A 23,113-nucleotide genomic window follows, 5' to 3' on the forward strand; every position below is an offset into this window, starting at 1 on the left:
GACTATATCAAATATAAATTAAGAAAAAAAGCTCAGAAAAATTATGTGGCTTTTTAAGCCTAAATTTTTTTAATTGTGGCTGCTCTCTATGTCCAGGGGAAAGGGATAGAGAAGACTAGGAACAACTTAAGATCCACATCCAATCTTGGCTTCAAATCCATGGCTTTGTTAATTTTCAAATTTTTTTTTTTCTTTCTTGCTGAGAGGAAGAAAAAAGGAGGGAAAAATACCTTCTTTTCAACAAAGAGTAAATACTGGATGACATCATTAGGACCCAACAAAATCCTGGGATCCTGGGCAGCACTATTCTCCATTTCTTTCTTCTTTGTCTCTTTTCCTCTTCTGTCTTTTCTTAATGAGAATGGTGGTGTTCAAAATCATATTTAAGCTGTTCAGCCTTGTTTAAATGAGTGTAATTCACATAAACATAAAAACTGAACAAGTTAGTGTCTCTTAAAAGGTGGATCCTCTTTACTGTCTTTTTTCATCAAAGAAGTGTCCTTCCAAAGGCTTAGAAAATACTGCTTTACAAAAAGTAGGAAGAAAGACATTTGAAGGCTTCTAGGAGGAAAGCCAACCACCTCTTCCTGTCACTGTATTTACAAAATTTCTTATGTCTTGCAGAGTAGCATAAAAGTGAAGGTCCTGACACTGCAAACATTTATTCATGGGATGGGCTTGTGTCACTACAGGTCATCTTAATTGAACCAAGTAGGACTTCTCAGAGTATTGTGGATAAAGGGTTTTCCAGAATTGATGCCATGAAAGTGTCCCTCTGAAACCTTTTTCTTATTTTTTACAAGTTTATTTTTACAGCAACTGAGAACCTGGTGCTAATTCCCAGTTGCCCTATTAAACGGAAATAATTGTAGGAAAAAGTGAAGGAAATGAAAGTGAATGTCAAATGAAAGTGAATGTCAAATGAAGAATCTGCCACTGACCTGGTTCAGATGTCACTCTGGTGGCCAAGAACACACAGAGTATTACACAACATAACACAGTAATGATCTGCTGGATTGGGCTCAAAGTGCTTCGCTACTACCTTCTGTGTCTGAGCAGCCCTCCAAAAATGTAGTCTGAGTCAGCTGGTAACTTCTTTCATGGAATTTTATTTCAGAGTGACTTTCATAGTCTCTTTTTAATTAAATATAGAACCACCCGGAACTTTATTGTTATCATTGCAAGATCTCAATGATTCTTTGAACTTTAGCAGTTTGAAGGTTTTTTTTATTTCTTCTACAAAATTATTAATAGTGTCATTAGGTGACCGCATGTCATTCAGGTGGTACTGTTTCCACACCTTATGGGGTCAGAAGGCCAGACTATGGCATAGGGACAGGACTTTTGGTAGGCTCTGATCAGTCATTTACTTTCTTGTAATGCACTGTTTAGTGTGACACTTGTGCTACTGTCAGAGGCAATGATGGTCAGCAGTTGTGGTGGCAAATTAGTTTTGACAAGCTTAATGACCGCAATGAACAAAAGTCTGCAGCCTTAGTAGCCACCACTGAATAATCAGTTAGCTCAGCCAAACAGGGAGCATGTTAAAATCCCAAATCCTCTCTGGCAGGCAAAACAGATGAAAGGTTGCCATCAGTTTCTATAGTGATACAAAAGCATCAATGGCCTGTATTTCAATCAATGCAGTTTTATTTGATGGGATATAAGGACACTGAGGAAACAATTGAGGCTTTCAGACAGTGTTCATGCCATAAATTAAAGCAAAAATCAAAGGGAAATCTTCGTAAAAGAGTGGCTGGCAGTGTTGCAGGTAAATGTGTACGTGTGTACGTGTGTGTGTGTGTGTGTGTGTGTGTGTGTGTGTGTGTATTTATGTTGAATTAGCTAAAACCAAAATCAATTTGGATTTTCCCCAATCAATATTTGGGTTTTCCCCCAGGTTCAGACTGTAGGACAAAGCAACCAAAGTTAAGTAATAAAGTTATGAGAGTAACAGCTGGTATACACTTAATGGAGAATGTTTAATGTTTAATCTAGGGATAGTTTTCATAGGGAGCATATAATCACTATAGGAGCATAGCCTTAACATCAGGATCCCTTAATGGTTTTGGGTTTGGAATTACAGTGTATGCTGTTAATAAGCACCAGGAAGTCACTGCTAACAGGGCTAGCAAAGGTGATTAGATGTGGGACCTTCTTATAAGCAAATGCTCTAGTGCACTGTTTTCTTACCAGAAATACCATTACCATAATCCTTCTTTGTTGCTAGGCTCTGATTCTCCCTCTGATTCTCCCTATGACTAACGTAAATGATGTGGAAATAAATGAAATGCTGACTTTTTCTGCAAGTGGTCAAGTTTTCTAGAGGAAATAAAATTTGCCAGTGTAGTACACTCAGAACTTCCACTGAGCCTTCCTTGAGTCATCTCTGAGGTCTCAAATTCTGGTGATCTTGAGAGATGCAATTTGAATGCTTTACTGGTACATAGGATACAAAAGGAAGAGCAGAAATGCAGATGACACAGATGTTTTTCACAGTGCTGTTGGTATGACTGGGTCAGCAGAGCATCTTGAGATCACCCAATTAATGTAAATTTCTTGATTCTTCCAGGCCAGATTTCCCCTTATCATTCTCTTCTTCCCACACAGGCAAAGACATCGTTATCTGAATATAATCAAGGCTCTGTACAAAGCTATCAATAACAAATACCTATCAGATTTACCAAGCTGCCTTAAAATAGCAGATTTTCTCACCCTGCATTTGGACCATAGAAGTAGATTTGCTCACTCTGCATATGGACATCTGTCCAGCCAGATGTTGACTTTTTCAATAGCAGTATAAACATACTATCTTGAAAGAGAAACTCCAGACAGGTAAAGCATGATAGAGCACCATTCTGCTGTTTTCAACTGGGTTTATGGCACACATCAACATGGACTTTTAGTGTTGCACTTGAGGAGGAGGTGGACATAAATGAAGGCTCAGAGTTAGTCTTCTGTTTCAGTTAGCTCATTTAAGCTTTATCTGCTAGTCATTTTCTTTGTGTTGGGCACTTTCCTGTATTTTTATAATATGGCTTTGTCTTAATGGTACAGACAATTAAAACAGAAAAAATTTTTGTCAGTTAAAATAAACAAGTACAATGGTTTTGGCCAACAGTGCAGAAATAGCTTTAGTTTCTATCATAGATTGTCTTAATACATCCTTTTACAGTGGGAAAAGATTAATTTCAAGGATGATTGAATGCTGTAATGATTCATAGTGAATGAGGTAAATGTTAAGTTGCCAAATGGAAATACATACTTAGAAGAATGCAATGTCTACAGAGAAGAGAAGAAAAAACCCTTAACTTCATGCACTGGTGGTATGTTCTAATGATAGCTAGTTACTGAGTCATTTGTTTTTTCTGTGGTGAAATTCAAAGCTTCAAAAATTGCAAAAAATTGCACAGGTTATCTCCTATGTGTGCCTCTGAACCTGCAGGTATTTGGCATTTTATTCTTTTTGGCTGTACCCTTGAGCAGTAAAGATTAAGTACAGTCATTAATCTATTATTATTTGAAATGTCTTCTAGGTATTCCACTTCCAGTTGTGGTGCCAGACATACCTCATAAATACAGTCCTGTAACTCACTCCTTGAATAAACGCTTCATTTGAGGAATGGGCATATGTGCTAATTATGTATAGTAATATGCCATACTTACCCATCTCCTTTTTTTCCTGTCCCTGTTTTATGCAGCTCAGTCTTCTGCCTCTTCTTGCATGCTCAGTACTGGCTTCCCTCATCCCAGCCTTGGATTTATTCCCAAAGTGTTCTGCTTCTGTGAAGTCTGTAAACTCTTCAAGGTTTCACTTAGCCATTTATTGAATGATCGTGTAACTGAAATTGGGAACAAAACCCCTTAACATTTAAATTATATATTGAAGAGCAGGCATTATTTTACTCAGTGCTAGGGACATGAGTAAGGACCACTGTAGGTTACATCTGCCAAAATTTGTGTCATGCAGTTAAATAGATATGCAGTAATTAATATGTTGTCATTACACATGTGGATTGGGTGATGGGCTTCTATTGGTGTCTTTGATGGTCTCTGGTGGTCTTCCAGGAGGTGAACTTTGTTTGAACCTTTGAACTTTTCTACCCTACATGGTAAGGACTTGGCTGTTGGTTCTGTTTGTTACAGTGAGGGACTTTTCAAGATGGCTAAGCCTGGACTGATTAGTGGGACACACTGAAACACAATATGCACAACAGGAACAAAATTATTAGATTCATCAAGTCTTGTAATTATTCCACCTGTTCACCTGTGCTTTGCCATGAAAGGAGAGCTGTGTAAGTAGCTCTGCTCAAAACAGGGGAATGCCAGGATTTTAAATGCTGAGGCATAATATTGACCTCCCATTTAACAGGGGACAAATAGGGAAGAAGAGGTAAGGCTGTGTCAAAGTTTAGCTCCGGGTGACAGCTGAACACCACAGGCTGCTCACTCACCCCTTCTCTAGTGAGGAGAAATGGACAAAAGCCCCAGCAAGTTGCAATAAGGACAGTTTACTGACGCAGCACAGAGAGAGGGGAACAATAACGGTACTTGTGACAGAATACAAAAATGGTGATAGCACAAAGCACATTACCAACCTGACAACCCACCAGACACTCCTAGAGCCTTAAGGGCTCCATTATCTTCCCTGGGACTGAGGTCAGACTGACAGGCCTATAGTTCCCCGGATCCTCCTTCTGGCCGTTCTTATATATGGGTATCACATCTGCCAGCCTCCAGTCAAGTGGAACTTCCCCAGTCTGCCAGGATTTCTGGTAGATGATGGAAAGGGGTTTGGCAAGCACATCTGCCAGCTCTCTCAGCACCCTTGGGTGAATCCCATCTGGCCCCATTGACTTGTGGGTATCTATTTGGCCAAGTAGGTCACTAATCATTTCCTCCTGAACCAAGCCAAGCTGGCTTTCTTTGTCACCGACTCCTCTTCCAACAGACTGGGACAGTCTTGTGCCACCAAGATTTCCTTCTTGAGGAGCAATCAACCCTTTGCCCTCAAGGGCTGCCTCCCATGGAATCTTATCAAGCAGCTTTCTCAACAGTGCAAAGTCAGACCTGGAAGTCTAAGGTGCTGCTGTCTCCCTTCCTTGCTTCTAGTATTAAGAATTCTATCAGCTCATGATCACTATGCCACAAGCATCCTCCAGTCTTCATAACCCCCAATAAGTGTTCTCTGTTTACAAACAACAAGTCCAGCAGGGCACCTTCCCTGGTTGGTTCGCTCATAAACTTGGTCAGGAAATTGTCTTCCAAACACTTCAGGAACCTGCTAGACTGCTTCGTCTCTGCTGTATGGTACTTCCAGGAGACATTCGGTGAGTTGAAGATCCCAATAAGGATGAGGGCTATTGATTGCAAGACTTCTCCCAGTTGCTAAAAAAACAACTCATCAGCTGCCTCATCCTTGTCAGATGGTCTATAGTAGACTTCCATCACTATATCTCCCTGATTTCGTGCTGTTCTGATTTTTACCGAGAGACAACTCAACTTCACCATACTCCAGCTCTAGGCTATCAAAACATTCTCTGACATAGACGGCTACCTGTAGAAAATTATGTATGTTTTCAAATTTCTGTCATCCTTCTGAAGAAACTAGCTGAAGGAGTTTGGGAAGCCTGCTCTTTTTACTTACTGGTATAACAATGTGTTTCTTTTAAATATAGAAGAAAACATTTTATTTTTGTCAAAATGCAGAATTTAAATTTTAAAAAATCGTACTTTAGCCTATTTTTTTCAAGACTTCTGGCATGATTCTGATTTCCTTATTGTTTCTTCAGCAGTTAAGAAACATGTTTTTATAAATTGTTAATAATATAGAGAAAAATAAATGAAAATATTTTCAAAAATGTTTTTCTGTCTTTTTGAATATTTCTTGGTTCTGCCAGAGGGTAACAGAAATACTCCCTTCTATATTATGATCCAAGTGGACCATGGAATACACCATGGTTTATGCAGCTTGAACTTCTTATCAATTGAACAAAATGTTCAATAAAAATTACCTTCCTAATGGAAAAACATTGAATAAATTCTGTCATATGAAATTTGCCATAAACTTCTGTCCCTGGTGAGGTTGCTGCATAATAGAGAATCTTAGGATATTTTGGTTCTTTAAATCAAACCGTATGATTCTATGTTGTCTCTGTGAGGCAGCTTGCTTGGAAAAAAAGTATTTCACACACCATTGCAACTTGAAATAGCAACACAGTTTAATTCTCTGGTTTTTTTTAAAAAATAAGATATTATGTTTATATATGTAAACTAAAATAATGTTTTTGCAGGAAATTATATATGATTGAATCAATTCATTGGCAAAAAAAAAAGTTGCACCAGGTGTGTTAATATGTATTTAAATTGAGGCCTGCCTTTTATGTATTTGATGCATTTTTCCACTGAATCTTGATCTTCTAAATGCAAGTCAGGGTTTGACTAAGAATATTTATTTTGCTTAATGACGCATTATGCTTTTCTGTCTTGGGCACTTTAAGTTCAACAGCACTTTATATAACCAAGCAACCGATTAAATAATGCCTTATACTTTTGCTTTAATAAAACCTCTTCAACTAGGCCCTTTAATTAACATCAGGGTCAGTGTGTCAAAATTGGGCCCATTCAGACTTTTTTCCCCAGGATAACTTAAATACATAATTTTTGGGGGCAGAAAATTAGTGTTTATGGACATGTTCTACTGCATTCTAGCATGTGGCACTGAAGAAATATGAACTGCGTCTCTCGCTAACTATTTTGCTGTTGGTAGTGATGTTTATATGTCTTTTTTTCAGTTTAAAAAAAGAAAAACTGTAAGGATAATTAATTTTGTCTCTATAAATAATAAATGGAGTTTGCTAAGAAAGCCTATGCCAGATATCACCTGTCCTTGTGTACATATGCTGGTGGTAAAGAGAGCCTCATACAGTGTGAGCTATGAGTGATGTACTGTAAGTATGAGACTTTATCCTACTGTAGTCTGGAAGATAGTCTTTGTGCTTTCTCATCACTGATACCATTGTATCTGTGAAAAATGGCGATCAAGTGATGCATTTTCAAATAACTGTAAGAAGTAGTATTTTGGTATTATTTGTAGAACGAGCTTGCCTGTTTGAATTTTTCACTCCCAGTTTGCATGCTTACATACGGGATGGGATAGGAGAGAACAGAATGGAATATTCCTATTTCTATGTATAAATATTTCTATTCTATTTATACTTATAGAAAATAGAATGAATAATGAGTAATCTAAATTTGGACATGAAGTTTAGTGAGGAAGAACCATCTAGAATCATGGGGTTTTTTTCCCCATTAAGGCTGTGGTTTCTGAGGTTGATCTTTTACTTCACTTTTTCCCTTAAAATCACAGAATCATAGAATATATTAGTTTGGAAGGAACCTTTAAAGGTCATTTAGTCCAACCCTCCTGCAGTAAGCAGGGACATCCTAACTAGATCAGGTTGCTCAGAGCCCCATCAAGCCTGACCTTGAGTATCTTCAGGGATGGGGCCTCCACAATGTCTCTGGGCAACCTGTTCTTTTGATCTACCACTCTCACAATCAAGAACTTTTTTCCTAATATCAACCTAAATCTCCCCTTTTCAAGTCTAAAACCATTACCGCTTGTTCTGTTGCTACATGCTCTTGTGAACAGTTCTTCCCTACCTTTCCTATAGGCACCTCTCAGGTGTTGGAAGGCAAGGTCGTCCTGAAGCACTTCCCTTCTCCAGGCTGAAAAAGCCCAACTCTCTCAGCCTGTCTTCATACAAGAGGTATTCCAGCCCATTGATCATGTTTGTGGCCCTCCTCTGGATGTGCTCCAACAGGTCCATGTCCTTCTTGTGTTGTGGGCTCCAAAGCTGGACACAGTATTCCAGGTGAGGTCTCCCCAGAGCAGAGTAGAGGGGTGGAATCACCTCTCTTGAGCTGCAGGCCACACTTCTTTTGATGCAGCCAAGGATGCGTTTGGCCTTCTGGCTGCAGATGCACATTGGTGATTCATGCCCAGCTTTTTGTCTACTAGCATCCCCAAGTCCTTTTCCTCAGGGCTACTTTCAAGCACATCATCTCCTAACCTGTATGGATAACATGGATTGTCCTGATCCAGGTTCAGGACCCTGCACTTGGCTTTTGTTGAACCCCATGAGGTTCACTTGGGCTCACTTCTCCAGTTTGTCCAGGTGTTGTGTTAAACAGGTAAAGGAAATTGGTAGGAAATAAATCTCCTTGTATTCCAGCTTGTCCTTACTGGGAGTGGGTGTGGCCAGGAGTCTGAGTGCCAATTCTGGACTACAAGTCCAGCCATGTTCAATACTGAACTATCACAATTGCGGATTCACAAATAGTGCAAGCACCTTTCAGTCTAGTCATGTTTGATGAATTATCATGGCCAGACTCAAACAGTTTGCTCACGTTCAATTGGGAACTACTGCAATAAGATTAATGAATGGTTCTGTTTATTTGGGATCCAGTTCAGCACTGTAAATACAGTTGCTTTCAATACACTGAACTACCACGATTGTGGATTCACAAATAATGCGAAGCACTGTCCAATCTAGTCACGTTCAATGAACTGTCATAGATAGAGCCACACGGTTTAGTCACGTTCAATTAGGAACTACTGCAGCTTGATTAATGAATGGTGCTGTTTATTTGGATTAGTGAAGATTGTTTGGATTGCTGGTGGTGATCCACTACCTACAAAACCAGGTGTGACTAACATAGCAACATAAGACAATATAAAGTTACATGCAAAGCAACATAGAACTATTGGAGAAATATAGCAATATAAATAACTCTATATAGAGATTTCTAAGTTTCCCGGGATAGCTAAGTGTTCAAATCTCACCCAAGGCATCTCTCTTGTAGGGGAAGAGAGGCTCAGGCTGTTGACTGGTCCCAGAATTCAGTAATGGTTCTTGAGTTGTTGTGATGGTATCTTCCCTTGAGTGACTCTAGTCATGCAAATCTTTGTTGTGATAAGTGTAAATTTTCCTTGCTTCATGTTTAAAGGTATAGGCTAACAAAAGTCCAGAGCACATGCTCAGTGAGGGGTGACGAATTGCTAGCGCAGTTCTGGTTCAGTTCTCACTCAGGGCAGAAACAATGCAGCATCTCATTACCATACTACACCAGGTCCCCATAGATCACAGAGGGTAGCCATGCTGTCTCCACTCCGCTCTGCCCTCCATGTACTGTTCTCTTAGAGTTAGCACATCAAGCCCCTGATGTTGCCAACCTCCAAGATTGCCTACGGAACTTGCAGAAATCCAGAGTTGACATTCACAGCTCTTCCCTTGGCTACTGATGCAGTTATTCTATTGTAGAAAGTCACGTGTAATAGAGATCAAAAATTAGTCCTTTGTGAAATTCAGTAAGAGCAAAATGCTCTAAACCAGCAGACACTTCCCTGTAAGAATGTGATTTACACTCCCTCATCTCCATGTTTGAAAGTCTATGGTCTCTGGCACGAGATCCTATTGAGATCTGAACTGCAGAAGCAAGATGTACCTAGATGTTTTAACTTGTATTGGAGGGGAAGATGGTGTTCCTGCATTTTTATTTTTATTTTTTAACACCTGCAAGGAAATAACAGGGGTTTTGCTTAACAAAAGGTTGCTTAATTTTTTGCAAGTTTACTAGAAGGAAGACGTATTCAAATCTAGATGACTTCTCTGGGGTTTAGCAATAACAGGAGCTCCTTTAATAGGGAATGATTTTAGAGCTATTTTGACTTTTGGCAGAGAAAGAATGAATACAGATGGTGACCTCAGTTATAGCAGGATGAAAGACATCCTTTTAGAAAAGACAAGGAGGTAGAGAAACAAAAGAGAGGAAAACAAAAATACCAGGAGCACTGTCTTCCAAAAGGAAGTAATGAAGGAATTCCCAAACTGTTCATTCTTCCTCTAATGGGTTGTGTAGCATATGGTTTTTGAATCAGTAGCAGATGATGTGTTCAGTAATAGTTTCTTTTGAAGGGACTTGTCATAATATTTACCTTCTCTATAGCAACAGAGAAAGCTTCCATGGCTGAAATGACCATGCTTACTAAAACTAATGAAAACACAAGACATTTCCATGGTGAATGAGTGTCTTGACACCATTATTTCAGGGGATAAAAAACACTCAATGTATGCTGGTTCATTTCAGCTGGGATATTTGTGTCATTAGGCATGGTGTTACCAAGGAAGTAAAAGTATGTGGCATGGTGTAGATGTCTAGAATGTGAAGATCTCTAGAGTATTGAAAAGAACAAGAAAATAAATTTGCTTCATTTAAGATCTATCTGTAAAGAGGGCTCTCACAATAAAATAATACTGTGGGTGGGGACAGTTCCTTACCTGTTTTCTTCTTCCAACTTTACTCCAGTTTGGTGGCATCCTTAATCCACTGTTCCTGTTTCTTCTGCCAGAAGTGACACCAGAATGTCCTCTGTGGATACTGATCTCCTTGGAAAGGAGATTAAAATTAAATTTTATTGATAAACTCTAATAATCTCTCTAACATATGGAAATATTTAGCCAAGTGTATACAGTTTGATTGATAAAGTGAGATTTTTTTTCAAAGAGACTAGCCTCTTTTGTGTGTCTGCCTGAAAAAGTATGGTAATCAATTTTCCATATGTTAATCAATGGGTAGCTTTTTGCTCTACATTAATATCACCTTTTTTTCCCCATAGATTTCATTGCAGCAATACAGCATCTCTTGCTTAAAATATACCCAAAGAAATGGATGTATTTGAAAAATTAAATCAGTTTGTGCTGTTTTACACACACACACACCCCATTATGTCAAATGCTCTTAAAATATGAGTCTTAGAGCCATTAGCATTGACTAGTCCCATAAGTCTTAGATCTGACTCATCATACAACCTTTCTAGTATATCTATTGATTATAATAAGCCATTTAGCCTAAAGAAGTAGAAAGACAATAAATAACTTTTTTTAAAAATTTTGTTATGGTTTATAATTAACTTATGTTTACATTTATCCTTATGAATACTGGATCATAACATTTTGATGGAATCTGTAAGAAATACCTGAAGGGTATTGCAGTGGAGAAAATCTTTTTTTTTTTTTTTGATAGTGAAAAAAGAGTAATTACCTGTTGACTTCAGTAAACTTTGGACAGAATTGTTGTTGAATGGTTGGACAAACAAGCATCTTGTGTAACTGTATGTACATATATAAACTTATTCTGTCACTGGACCAGCGAGTTCCAATATGTATCATTTCATAAGCTTAACTATAAAAGTCTTTGCAAAGCTTTGAGGAAAATGTAGCCATACGTAAGTACTGTGCAGCCACAAAGCATTCAGTCACCATGTCACAAAATGTGTGCTGTTCAAATAATAGTGGTTACACTATAATGAAGTGATGCTCAGAATGCTGCATTTTTTTCCCCATTTAAACACTTTAAGGGTTAAAAGCACAACACTTACTTTATATGAAGTGAATCTGGGCTGTTAAATCTCAGCTGTGGCATGCAGCCTTCTTGTTGGTGAGCACCTGATGTCAGCAGTTTGAATGATGTCTGACACTAATTATGTGTCATTCGCAAGGTTGCCAGGCAGAAGGGTCTGGGGGAATAAAAAAGCTATTTAGAAGGTTTTCACATGAGGTCTTAGCTCTCTTTTTTTTTTTTTTTTTTTTTGAAAGCCCTTATATCTCTTGCAAACCAGCACCCTGGTAATGCTGTTGATAAAGGGAAATGCTTTTTAAAAGACAATTAATGCTTGAAATTCATCGTTCTTGTTTGAAAGCCATATAAATAGCGGCTTTTATATCTGTTCGTGTGTAAATGCAAATGTGGGAAAAGATACTTTGTCCTTGTCATATCACCTGCCTTGGTGCTGACACAGAAGCATCTACCTGGTCAGATAGACAATACCTGACAGATAGATAAAACATTGTTAAGTAAGTATTTTGCCCATTATCTGCTGATAAATCTTTCAAAATCAGTACAAAACTCCTGAAGGTTTCAAAGATACGGTTTGGGACTTTATGTATATGCTATTCTGGATTTCTTTTTTCCTCTCTAGTTTTTAGGGCCACCATTCCCTCCATTTGCCTGTAAGCATTAATTAATATACGACAGCATTCCCTAAAATTCAGAAATGGTTTGAATTTTCATTCTTTTTTTTCTCCAAAGTCTAGGATTTTAAACTTTTAATTATCATGTTTATGATCAGCTTCTGAATATTACTAAAGTAAGCAAGTCAAGCAGCTTTTCAAAGCAACCTCAGACAGTACTATGTTTTAGTGTTGACATTTTACTGAGAAAATATTAAATAAAATTTTAAATTCTAAGTATTGTTAAATGGTAAGTATTTTTAAATAGTCTGATATTCTTCATTAATAATTTCTTAATTAACAGGTCTTAAATGTAATTCAAATGGAATCATAGGCAGATAATGTGGTTTTCAAAGGAGATCTTTCGCTGAATTTTGTCCAAGTGCTGATGGAGATCAGTGTGGAATGGAATATAAAATACTCCCAGTGAAAGGCCTGTGGTCCTCTTTTTGAAAAAGACAGTATACACTGTAATTGGGTTTTTTCAAGGCTTTACATGTTTGGACCAGGTGATGTTTTTGAATCTCATGTGGAGGGAAATCTCAGCAACTACCTGAAAGGAGGTTGTAGCAAGGTGGATGTCTGTCTCTTCTCTCAAGTAATAAACAATAGAACAAGAGGAGATGTCCCCAAGTTGTGACAAGGGAGATTGGATATTTGGAAAAATTTCTTCACTGAAAGGGTTGTCAAGCACAGGAGCCATCCCTGGAGTTACTTAAAAGACATGTAGATGTGGTGCTCAGGGAAATTGTTTGGCAGCACTAGGTTAACAGTTGGACTTGATGACCTTAAGGGTCTTTCTCAATCTAAATGATACTATGAATCTATGATTTTAAGGGGGTTTCATACTAAATTCCATTAGTACATTCCGTTCACATATTCAATAAAGAGTTCTTAAATTGTTCTCAAAATAGTGTTCTGAGCGGATAAAATGTGTACATTTAACAGGGACTAGTAAAGGTACTGATACTGAGGATATCACACAGATTATCTGACTGACTTTGCTGAATTAATGTGTTATAAAAAGGTGCACTGAAGAACACCCAAATGCAAAGTAATATAAGCAGGAATGAATACATTCAGTGAGTCTGAGTAGCAATTTAATAATAGTAACTGTAATAAAAAATATAACATGCAGTGACTTAAATGAGGCTAACACAATCCTTGAATGAATGAAAAAGAGGGTTTGGTTCAGAAAAGTCAGGTTATCTGGGTGCCTACCACTGGTAAGTCTACTACTGAAACATTGATCCTAGTTTTGTATCTCAAGTGAATGTAGAAGTAATCAGAAGGGCACCACAGAAATTAACAATGGAAAAACAAACTGCATTATGTGAAGAGTTTTCAGTATATGTGTCTGTTGTCATGTGCAGTCAGTCATGGGTTAGTGTGTGTTAGCCAGGGGTTCACTGACAAAGAGAGAACTGGCTCTGATCTGAACTGCACGGCTGAGGAACTGCTAGTTTTACTACCTGTGTGGATGAAGCAGGGAAGGCCTAGTCCTGCCATGTGCCTTGGGCCAGAAATAACATCCATTGCTTTTAATGAAGAAGAGGCATGAAAGAAATAGAGGTTGATTATTTAGATAAGTCACCATTATTGCAATGTAATATTTCTATTTTTCATGGAAAGCATGTTAGCTATGGTGAAGTTTTTTATCTCATTGACCTCATAAAATTCCATTTCTCACCTCTGATATGTATCTTAGTTTCTGGGTGTGCTTTTTTCTTCTCTTTTTGCATCACCAAAGGTTCACTATTACAAATAAAAATTAACTGGTGTTCTGCAACTGCATTTGAAGCATCCGGTTAGCATGTAGGTTTCGGTTGATTTCCTTCAAGTCAGTTTGGCAGACATTTGGACAGTTCTACACCTTTCTGTCAAGCATAGGTCAGAGCCAACTTTCTGAGATAATTTGGGTGTATCTCGTGCAATCATTTCCCTGTATCTCAGCCTTCTGGGAGCCTTTCAGCCTCTTTTGCTTCTTGCCTGAGGCATATATTCTGTTTTATTGAAGAACAAACTGTATTATTTGACTGAAGTATCTATGTTTGTTATTGAGCCTATGTGGACAATGGGTATCTCTTGATACATGGACAGTCAGCTATTGCAATTTAATAGTTTTAGAGAAGTCATTGTTTAACAAAAGCAAATTTAAAAAGGAAAAAATACCCCTTCACTCATAACCTTAGAGAAGCACAGGATCTGGAACATGTAATGAAAGGTATTAATTATAACAGCCCATTAATATTTCCCTAGGGTAATGCTAGAGACTGGGGAAATGCTAGGGACTGGGGAAATGCTTGTCCTTCACACTTGAAAAATAAAGGATGATCCTCTTCTTGATGCAGTGATGCTAAAAAGTATTTGAGGATCACTGTGTATAACTGACTGAAAATCTAAAAAGATAATAAAAGCCTAAAACCTAGATTATCAGAAAAGTATCATACTTGTATGCTATATATTGGATGAAACCTTTCTGTAAACTCAAGTACTGCTCAGATGTCAGTATTTCTAACTGTGCTTAATTTTACTTGTTTGGGTTTTAGAAACAGTTTTAAGTGGGTCTGAGAAAATATTGCTTATAGTAAGAAAGCAAATATTTTATATTACTTTAGAAAGCAAATATAAAAAATTAAGTGACTTAATAACAGAAAATACCTAGAATATTAAGTATTTATAATAATACAACACAAAAAAAAAGAGAAAATACATTGTTTGGATACTGAAGCAAAATAAATTCTGAAAAAAAGATTTTTTAAATACCAGATAATATTAGGGGATAGTTGGATTAAGAGAAATTTGTGTTGTCAGTCATTGGCTTTTCAGTCATACTATGAACTTTTCTGAGAATGGATCAGATCTGAACTATGTTGTCTGCCAGAGCAATGTCTTTCTTCTTTGTTACACTGGTGATCAACTAAGATAATCAGAGCAGTTCTTTTTAAAATGAAAAATAACTAATTTCTTTAACACTTGTACACTGTTACTAAGACTAAAGTATTCAGAAGGGTATTACCATGCTGCTCCTAGTGTAAATGTATTTCATAATAAATGTTGCTATCTAATTCCAGATAGAGTTTAGAAATGCATTGTACATACAGGCGGATTTTACATACTGCACAGATTATTTTAAATCAATATAAGAAATTCTATTGTAATTTTAAAGGATGATTTCCTGGTACACTGAACATCATGTCTGTGCACACAGGGATGAACAAAAGACTCATGAGAACATGAATGTTTTAAAATCATATAACTTCTTTTACATTTTTTTGACTTGCTTTATCTTTCATTGTAAAGATAGTGATCCTTCCTTTTGACAGTTATCATTATAAAAAGATACAGTAAACACAGATAACGGAACTTTAATTAACAAGTTTTAAAAAGAAAAGTGCCGCTGTAGGGAGTCTGCACCCAGCAGTGCAGGCTGGTGGGACAGCAGAGCCCCGGGCCATGGGGGCAGAGGGTGCGGTGAGGATGAGGACAAGCCATGAGGTGCGGTGAGGAGGCATGGGGCCAAGACTGGTCCTGGAGGTGTTGTGGTGGCCCAGTCCTGGTTTGGGCACCCCTCGAGGCACGCTGCCTGGTCACCGTTGTGGCCTTGGCCTCTTGCTGGCAGATGGAGAGGTCTCTGATGTGCTTGTCTTCCTCTTTGGGCGTTGCCGTGGCCGCCCAGGGGAGCCTTCAGTGCCCAGGCTGGAAGTGGAGGGCCTGAGCACAGCCTCCCTTGGCTCCTCCTGGGTATTATCTCTCTCTGCACTGATGGTAACGGGAGAAGAGATCTGGCTGTCGGCGCCCCTGGCAGCAGCAGTGGATGAGGTGCTGGGGTCCTCATCCATGCTGGATCTTGCAGGGCTGCCAGAGGAGACTGGGCTGGAGGCCAGATGTCCTCCTTGGGAGGCAGTGGGGATGGAAACAGGCCTGCCCTCCCTCCGCCGGCCTGCATGGGTGTCCTGACATGGCAGTTGACGATGACCCTCTCTGCGGCACCCTGTGAATCAGAGAATCATAGAATGCTTTTGGTTGGAAGGGACATCAAAGATCATCTAGTTCCAACCCCCTGCCATGGGCAGGGACACCCTCCACTAGGCCAGGTTGCCCAAAGCCCCTTCCAGCCTGGCTTTAAACACTTCCAGGGGTGGGGCTTCCACAGCCTCTCTGGGCAACCTGTGCAAGTGCCTCACCACCCTCCTGGTAAAGAATTTCTTCCTGACATCTAATCTAAACCTCACCTCTTTCTGCTTGAAGACCTTCCCCCTTCTCCTATCACTGCACTCCCTGGTAAACAACCCCTCTCCCACTTCCCTGTAGGCCCCCTTTAAATATTGGTAGGCCGTAATGAGGTCTCCCCAGAGCCACACTCTCGCAACCTGTCTTCATAGGAGAGGTGCTCCAGCCCCCTGATCATCTCCATGGCTCCTCTGGACTTGTTCCAACAGCTCCATGTCTTTCCTGTACTAGGGAGCCCAGAGCTGGAGGCAGTACTCCAGGTGGGGTCTCAGCAGAGCAGAGCAGAGCAGAGCAGAGCAGAGCAGAGCAGAGCAGAGCAGAGCAGAGCAGAGCAGAGGGGCAGAATCATCTCCCCTGACCTGCTGGCCATGCTGGTTTTGAAGCTGCCCAGGATGCATCCTTTTCTCATTGATAGACCTGTAAAAACTTTTCTTGTTACCCTTTCCATCCCTGGCCAGATGTAGTTTTACCAGGGCTTTTGCTTTTCTAACCTGATCCATGGATGTAGCTCTGAAAGATGTCCTCCTGTTCCCTTTCAAACATGGACTGCAAGATCTGGTGGAGTGTTGGGCTGCCGCGGAAGCTCCTCATCCAGTTTGGAGGCTGGAGGGGAGCGCGAGGCAGCCTTCCTGCAGCCCACTGCTGGGGTGGTCCAGGGCGCTGGAGGTGGCGGGCAGCTAGTCTTCTGGGAGCTGCTCCCGCCTGGCGGACGACAGCTGGTGGTGGAACAGGTGGAGCGATGACATGCTCCACAAAGTCGTCGTCCGCATGCACCGAGCGGAGGATGGACTGGATCCCCCCCTTGCAGAGGGGGCACTCGGGCTTAATTTCAGCCCACCGCAAGATGCACTGGTAGCAAAAGCGGTGGAGGCATGGCATCACATAGCTGGCCTCATCCCAGCTGTCCAGGCAGATGGGACAGCGGTCCTCCAGCTGTGTGGCCATGCTCTCCAGCTGCTGCGGTGTGCTGGTGGGAGCTGGCGATGACGAGAGCCGCTCCCTCTCGCTGGCGCTGCGGCAGTGGGTGTTGGGCTAGAAAAGGAAGAGAGGCCACAGTCACCGTCTGGCTCAAGGAGGACTGGAAGAAATGCCCAGGCCCCTCGAGGAGGAAACCCTCCCAGCTGCCCAGGGTGAGGTGTCCCCTCCCAGCTCACCTCTGCTGCTGCGAGTGTTCCTCCCGTGTGCTCCGGCTGCCTGGTCCTGGCAGGACCAGGGAAAATCCTTTGGTGGCTCTGGGCTTGGACACGGAGAGCTGCGGCAAGCAGCTCCCCAAGCACAGCACCAGCTCCAAAATTTTCGCTCTGTTCTCTGACTGAGCAACCTACTCAGCCAGAGTTCAGGTGCGAACTGGCCGGGTGGGGCTTTCAGCAGCGAGGGGTGCCTGGTCACCAATCACAACATTCCGTCACTAGGTGACATCACTGGAGACCAGGTCTCAGGCCCCCACCTCGCTGGCAAAAGAACCCCTGTTCTATTGCTTGGGGCTGTCACGACGCGCCATTCTCACCCACAGCACTCACTCAGCAGCACTGCGGCCCCAGCCCAGGTGCCTGGGGTTACTGCACCGCCACTGCCCGTTCCATGCCCCCATCTCTCGTCTGGTGCTGGCTGGGTATCAGTGTTTCATGGCAGCCACTGAGGCCTTGGCCTGGTCTTCCCAGGGCCCCGTCAGGTCACTGCGGCCTAGGCAGGCATCTGTCTGGGAGTTCAGTGGGCTTCCTCTGAAGCTGCTAATAAAATTGTGGAAAATCCTGTTTGGCGTTAAAATGCCAATGTAAGTAGCTTGTATACTTTGCTCCTAATATCTGCCCGCGCCGCTGTCTCTTCAGTTTCCCTGGTCTTTTTTGTACAGGCAAGCACAGAAAGGTACAGATAAATAATCTGCTCCTTTACTGACCGTCTCCCAGCCCACTCTGCAAGAGGGTTCCCTCGCGAACACCCTGGGAGGTGGCCGGACAAAGTCCCGCAGTCTTTCCCCACAGGCCAGGGCTGCTGGCCAGCCCTCTGAGCTCCCTGACTTCCTCCCAGGAAGCACTTGGCTTGCTCTTGCGGGTTTTCTCCTGACCTGTCTCCTAGCCAGAGGCCTCAGCACCCCTCAGGCCTCATGCGAGTCCTACGTCCTCTTTGGAGTCCCGGAGACAGCTTGTCGGATCAGAGGGGCTCAGGGCAGGAAGGAGGGTCTGTGGGGCCACGGCTGGTTCGGAAAGGTGCAGAGGAAGCGTTGGGGAAGAACACAGCCTGGTGCTGTGGGGACAGGCTCTTCCTTGCGCTGCCTGCTTGGGAGGGTGAGAGACAGTGGCACCTCCTGAAACTAGAGAGGCTCAGGCTGTACATTAAGTAATAAAACCCCAAATCCCTGTGAGGATCATGAAGTACTGGAGACTGCGTTGCCCAGAGAGGCTGTGGGATCCCTAAGCCTGGAGGTCTTCAAGACCTGAGTGGCCACAACCCAGAGCACAGCTGTCCCAAGAGAGGGAAGTTGTGCTCAGTTTCCAAAGCGGCAAGGGCTTCCAGAAGGTTTTGACAAACATTGCTTCACCATAGGTATGGTAGGGTCAAGTTGGGCGGCATAAATGAAAGGAGAGGCCACCAGATCTTTCCAGAGCCCTGACAGGACGTTTTCAGTGCTTTTGAAAATTGCGGGCTTGTCTGCATCTCCAGCTCAGGCATACAGACCTTGATGGGAAAGATGATGGTCCTTTCTCAGTTCCAGGCCTGTGCTTCATCTGCAACCTTCTAAGATTGGCTTGAGTATCAATTGGGAGCAAACAAGATTAGAATGAAGTACCTGGAATTCTAGAGATGCCAAAAGACACTAAGGAGTACTAGAAGTAACTTCTAGTACTAGAAGTAACTTCAAAAGTATACTATGGGGTGTATATGAAGTACAAGGTTTCTACTCATATAAACATACATTTATCTGCAGATGTAGTATGTGATTTATGTGTAGAAATACTGTGCCATGATTATTGGTTACCCGTAGGGATTAAATGTTATTTAATGTGCTGACATTATTTTTAGTACCTTCGGCATCTACTTGTGGCAGAAAAGTAATATTAAAAAAAGAAATAAACTAACTTTTCTCATCACCGTCAGCAAGGCAGAGCTTTGCTGCATGCATTTGTTGTTACTGTTTAGGTTAGGTTTGTCCTGAGATTACACACCCAAATAAGGTTGCAGCTGAGCTGAAAGTAGGTAGTGCAGGACATGTGAACCCTACAGTGACCATTTTGCTTCCTGTGGGCTGTCGGGACATTTAGCTGGGTCTCTCTTTCCCAGATAGACAGAGCGATGCTGCACTCCGAGCTGACCCATTTCTTTGGGTCTTGGTGTCTCATCTGTAGAATGGGAGCATGGCATATTGTCCTAATTCAGCTACGTGTAGGGAGGATAAGCACATTGTTATGGTCTAGATGTTTCAAATCCTGCAGAAATGCCCAACTCTGAGAAGCTAGGCTTTCCTCAGCTCTGGAGAGGCATCCAGCCATAGCAGGCTGGAGATCTCTCCAAGTCCTTTCAACCCTCTTCTCAGTGTTTACTGTTGCAGTCTGCTGTGTGTGCTTTCTTTTCTAATAACTTATTTTTCTTTTCTAGTTTGAAGGTTGCCAGAAAGCCTTTTCAAGACTAGAAAATCTCAAGATTCACTTAAGGAGCCATACGGGTGAAAAGCCGTACCTTTGTCAGCATCCTGGCTGCCAGAAGGCATTCAGCAACTCCAGTGACCGTGCTAAGCATCAGAGGACACACTTGGACACTGTAAGGAAGCAGAAGTCCCTTTGCAGTCCCCTGGACATTAGACCATGTGCTCCTTTCCTCCAGCTTGGTTGCAGCAGGTAGCCATAGGAGAGAGAAGTGTCTGATGAGGCAGTCTAAGGTGTTTCAGAAGTGGCACAGTAATTTAATCATGACTGAAGACAATAAAGTTGATTAAAAGGCCACAGCTCCATGGGCTTCACTGCAGACAGAAGCAGTAGCTTTCTCACATTTGGGTGATCTTCAGGAAACCTGAAGTCACTGCACAAAAATACAGAAGCCATATGTCATAACTGCTATTCTCTGACAAAAACTCAGACTTAAGACATGTATCAGAAAGTCAAGAGAGGAAGAATAATTTTGTAAATCTGGAAATTTTCATGCCAACAAGTTTTTGCTTGCAAATTTGAGTCACAGCTGAGATATGTTTTTAAAAAATTGTTTCATAATAAAAGATCAGGTTTCCTTGGAGATAAGCAGTTTCCAAAGCACAGAAGTCCAGAAAGAAAATGAGAACAATGCCATTTTAATTAAATGGCTGTTAAAAAACCTTAAATTATCCATTCTAAATAGTTGATGATATGGCTGGTAACTTAAAAATTTGTAAAAGGCGTTTCCCAAAATACTTTGCGAAATGTAAATAGCTAAATTGTAGAATAGCTAATTTCAGCAAACAGTTGGACCTAATGTTCATTTAATACTCTGCATTGTGCCCATGTGAATCTTCAGGGAAGAGAGATAACTTAGAACACACAGAAGGATGTATTTATAGAGAGTTATATTTATTTGGTGAATTAGATTTATTGGGCTTTCTTTTAAGAAAAGTACAAAGGTGTTACAGGACTGGTGTCTTTCTAAAATGATGTGTCATTAGGAAAGGGGAGCTGAAGGAGTTTGTCTTATCCTCCACGTTAATTTTTTACACAAAGTAGTTTTGAAACCAGTATTCAACGTTTGCTTTGGGTTTTGCTTGTTCTCTTTGTAATGCAGTAAACTAACACTTTTTCTTGTTCTCTTTTTCTGAAGCAGATTCTTCTATAATCCTAAACAGTCTGTCTGGGCCTTTACTGCAGTTTCTTTACCTGATTCACTAAAGAATGTAATTTCTGATTAAATCAAAGATTGCTCTCAGGGTGGAAGAATTGTGAGTATAACTAGCAATGAAAGCTTTCTGTTGGTTTGTCTTCTTTATTAGCCTTACTTTCTTCCTTTCCTTTTCTAATAAATTACTGAGCAATCTGCTTGTAATAATGTACATTTGTGTTTTGTAGAAATGGGGTTTGCAACATCCTGAGATTCAAAAGGGATTCTATTAAGTTAAAATACTCTGTGACATAACAGCTGCTTTATCCTTTTTTTTTTTCTGACTTAGAAACCTTATGTGTGTCAGATTCCAGGATGTACTAAACGATACACAGATCCAAGTTCCCTGAGAAAGCATGTGAAAGCCCATTCTTCCAAAGACCAACAAATCAGGAAAAAGGTACATTTTCTACTGTGTTCACTGCTGTAAATTTTATGTGGAGAAGTCAGTGTTCTAATTTTAGATTTCAAGTATCTGTGCCGGTTTCAGACTATTGATTAGAAAAAGTGTTCATAGGAAATAATAGATGTGATTCTTATATAGATGATAATTTAATCTATGACTTAATGAGTCTGCCTGCTTTAATGCTTTTTATATTCTTATGTGATGATTAATCACTAAACATACATAATGAGGCAAAAATCCATAATATTTTTTTAAGAACAGAATGTTATGTGTTTAAAGTGCTGCCACTTTGTAAATGCAATAGAAATCCAAAATCCAGTCTACATGGTCAGTCTCAGATGGAAAGCTGGATTTTGAAGGCATATGGACAGTATGTGAGTTTAAGCTCTAAATTATATTTTCATAAGCCAGACACTTCCAAATATCAAGATGTTTCACAATGCCAGTTCCCTGTGTATGTCAAGTCCATGAGTCAACAGTTGTTTATATATATAAGCACACATTATAAGAACTGAGTTGCATCCTGAGGGATTTTTTTTCTTCTGAAGATTTTTCATCATATCTTCTATTAATGACTGGCACTAATTAAATAGATTGGTAGATCATTGAGGATAAAAATATAAACTTTGATTTTAGACAAAACTGGTCGGGCTAAAAGGGGAACATGCATTAACTGGTGTAGGGATAGAGTAACCTTTGAGATGTCAACACCACGTAAAACAAGTTATAGTTTGGGAAAATTCATAGGAAGCAGAAAAAAAAAAGTACTTTGTACGGCACTGGAAGCACAAAGTGTCAGTCTTTATAGATGTGGTATACAAATTCAAAGAGCAAGTTCTGCTTTGATAAGGATTTATTTATGCTCATTTGTCACCTGAGATACACTGATAATATGGAAGGGGAAATAAGCCAAACCTCCACAAATAGAAAAGAAAAATCATGGCATCTATCAAGCCAGATACTTAGAACATTGATAGTTTGCAGTGTATAACGTTTACAAGGTACAGCGTAGTTACTGGACCTTTGAGAACACATAATTGCGAACTAACGTCATGCTTTGGTATTTGAAATATTTCCTGGCATTAAAAATAATTAAAAATAAGAAACAATAAACCTCTTAATGCAGAATTAAGATTATGTATAGCTTTAATTAAAAATTAAAATTGGCTTAATGCAAAAAAAAGTCTTTACAAAAATGTGAATTAATCAAAAATAACCATAAAAATTCCAAGCTGATAAAGGCACATTGGACACTGGAGTACTACTTTCAACCCTAGGAATCCATTCTGTTGAAAAGAATGAAACCCATTGCTGTCACACCCTGTTAATCATGGGTTCATTTAATACATTGTGCCTGACTGGTTTTAATCATCCTTTTAATCTTCCCCTACACATGAAGTGACATTATTTTGGTGGCTTAAGTTGCTGGCTCAAGACTCCAAATGGGTCTTTGATGTTGCATAGCCTTAAAATAGCAGCATGAAGTATGCTCATAACAGCAAACTCACTTACATGTTGGGCTAAACATGACATTAGGTCTTCAACCCAGAATTTCGTGATTAGT

At 40.4% G+C, this 23,113-nt stretch overlaps 1 protein-coding gene across 1 annotated transcript in view; it reads left to right on the plus strand.

The window, feature by feature from the left end:
* The window catches only part of GLIS3 (GLIS family zinc finger 3), a gene marked incomplete at both ends in the record, with an annotated part of 172,561 nt that overhangs the window by 102,077 nt on the left and 47,371 nt on the right, over positions 1-23,113 (plus strand). The window contains 2 exon segments of the mRNA XM_084278078.1: positions 19,902-20,063; positions 21,433-21,543. Of these exon segments, the coding sequence (XP_084134204.1) occupies positions 19,902-20,063; positions 21,433-21,543 (273 nt within the window).

The sequence above is a fragment of the Gallinula chloropus genome, assembly GCF_964237585.1.
Source record: "Gallinula chloropus genome assembly, chromosome: Z".
Lineage (NCBI taxonomy): Eukaryota > Metazoa > Chordata > Aves > Gruiformes > Rallidae > Gallinula > Gallinula chloropus.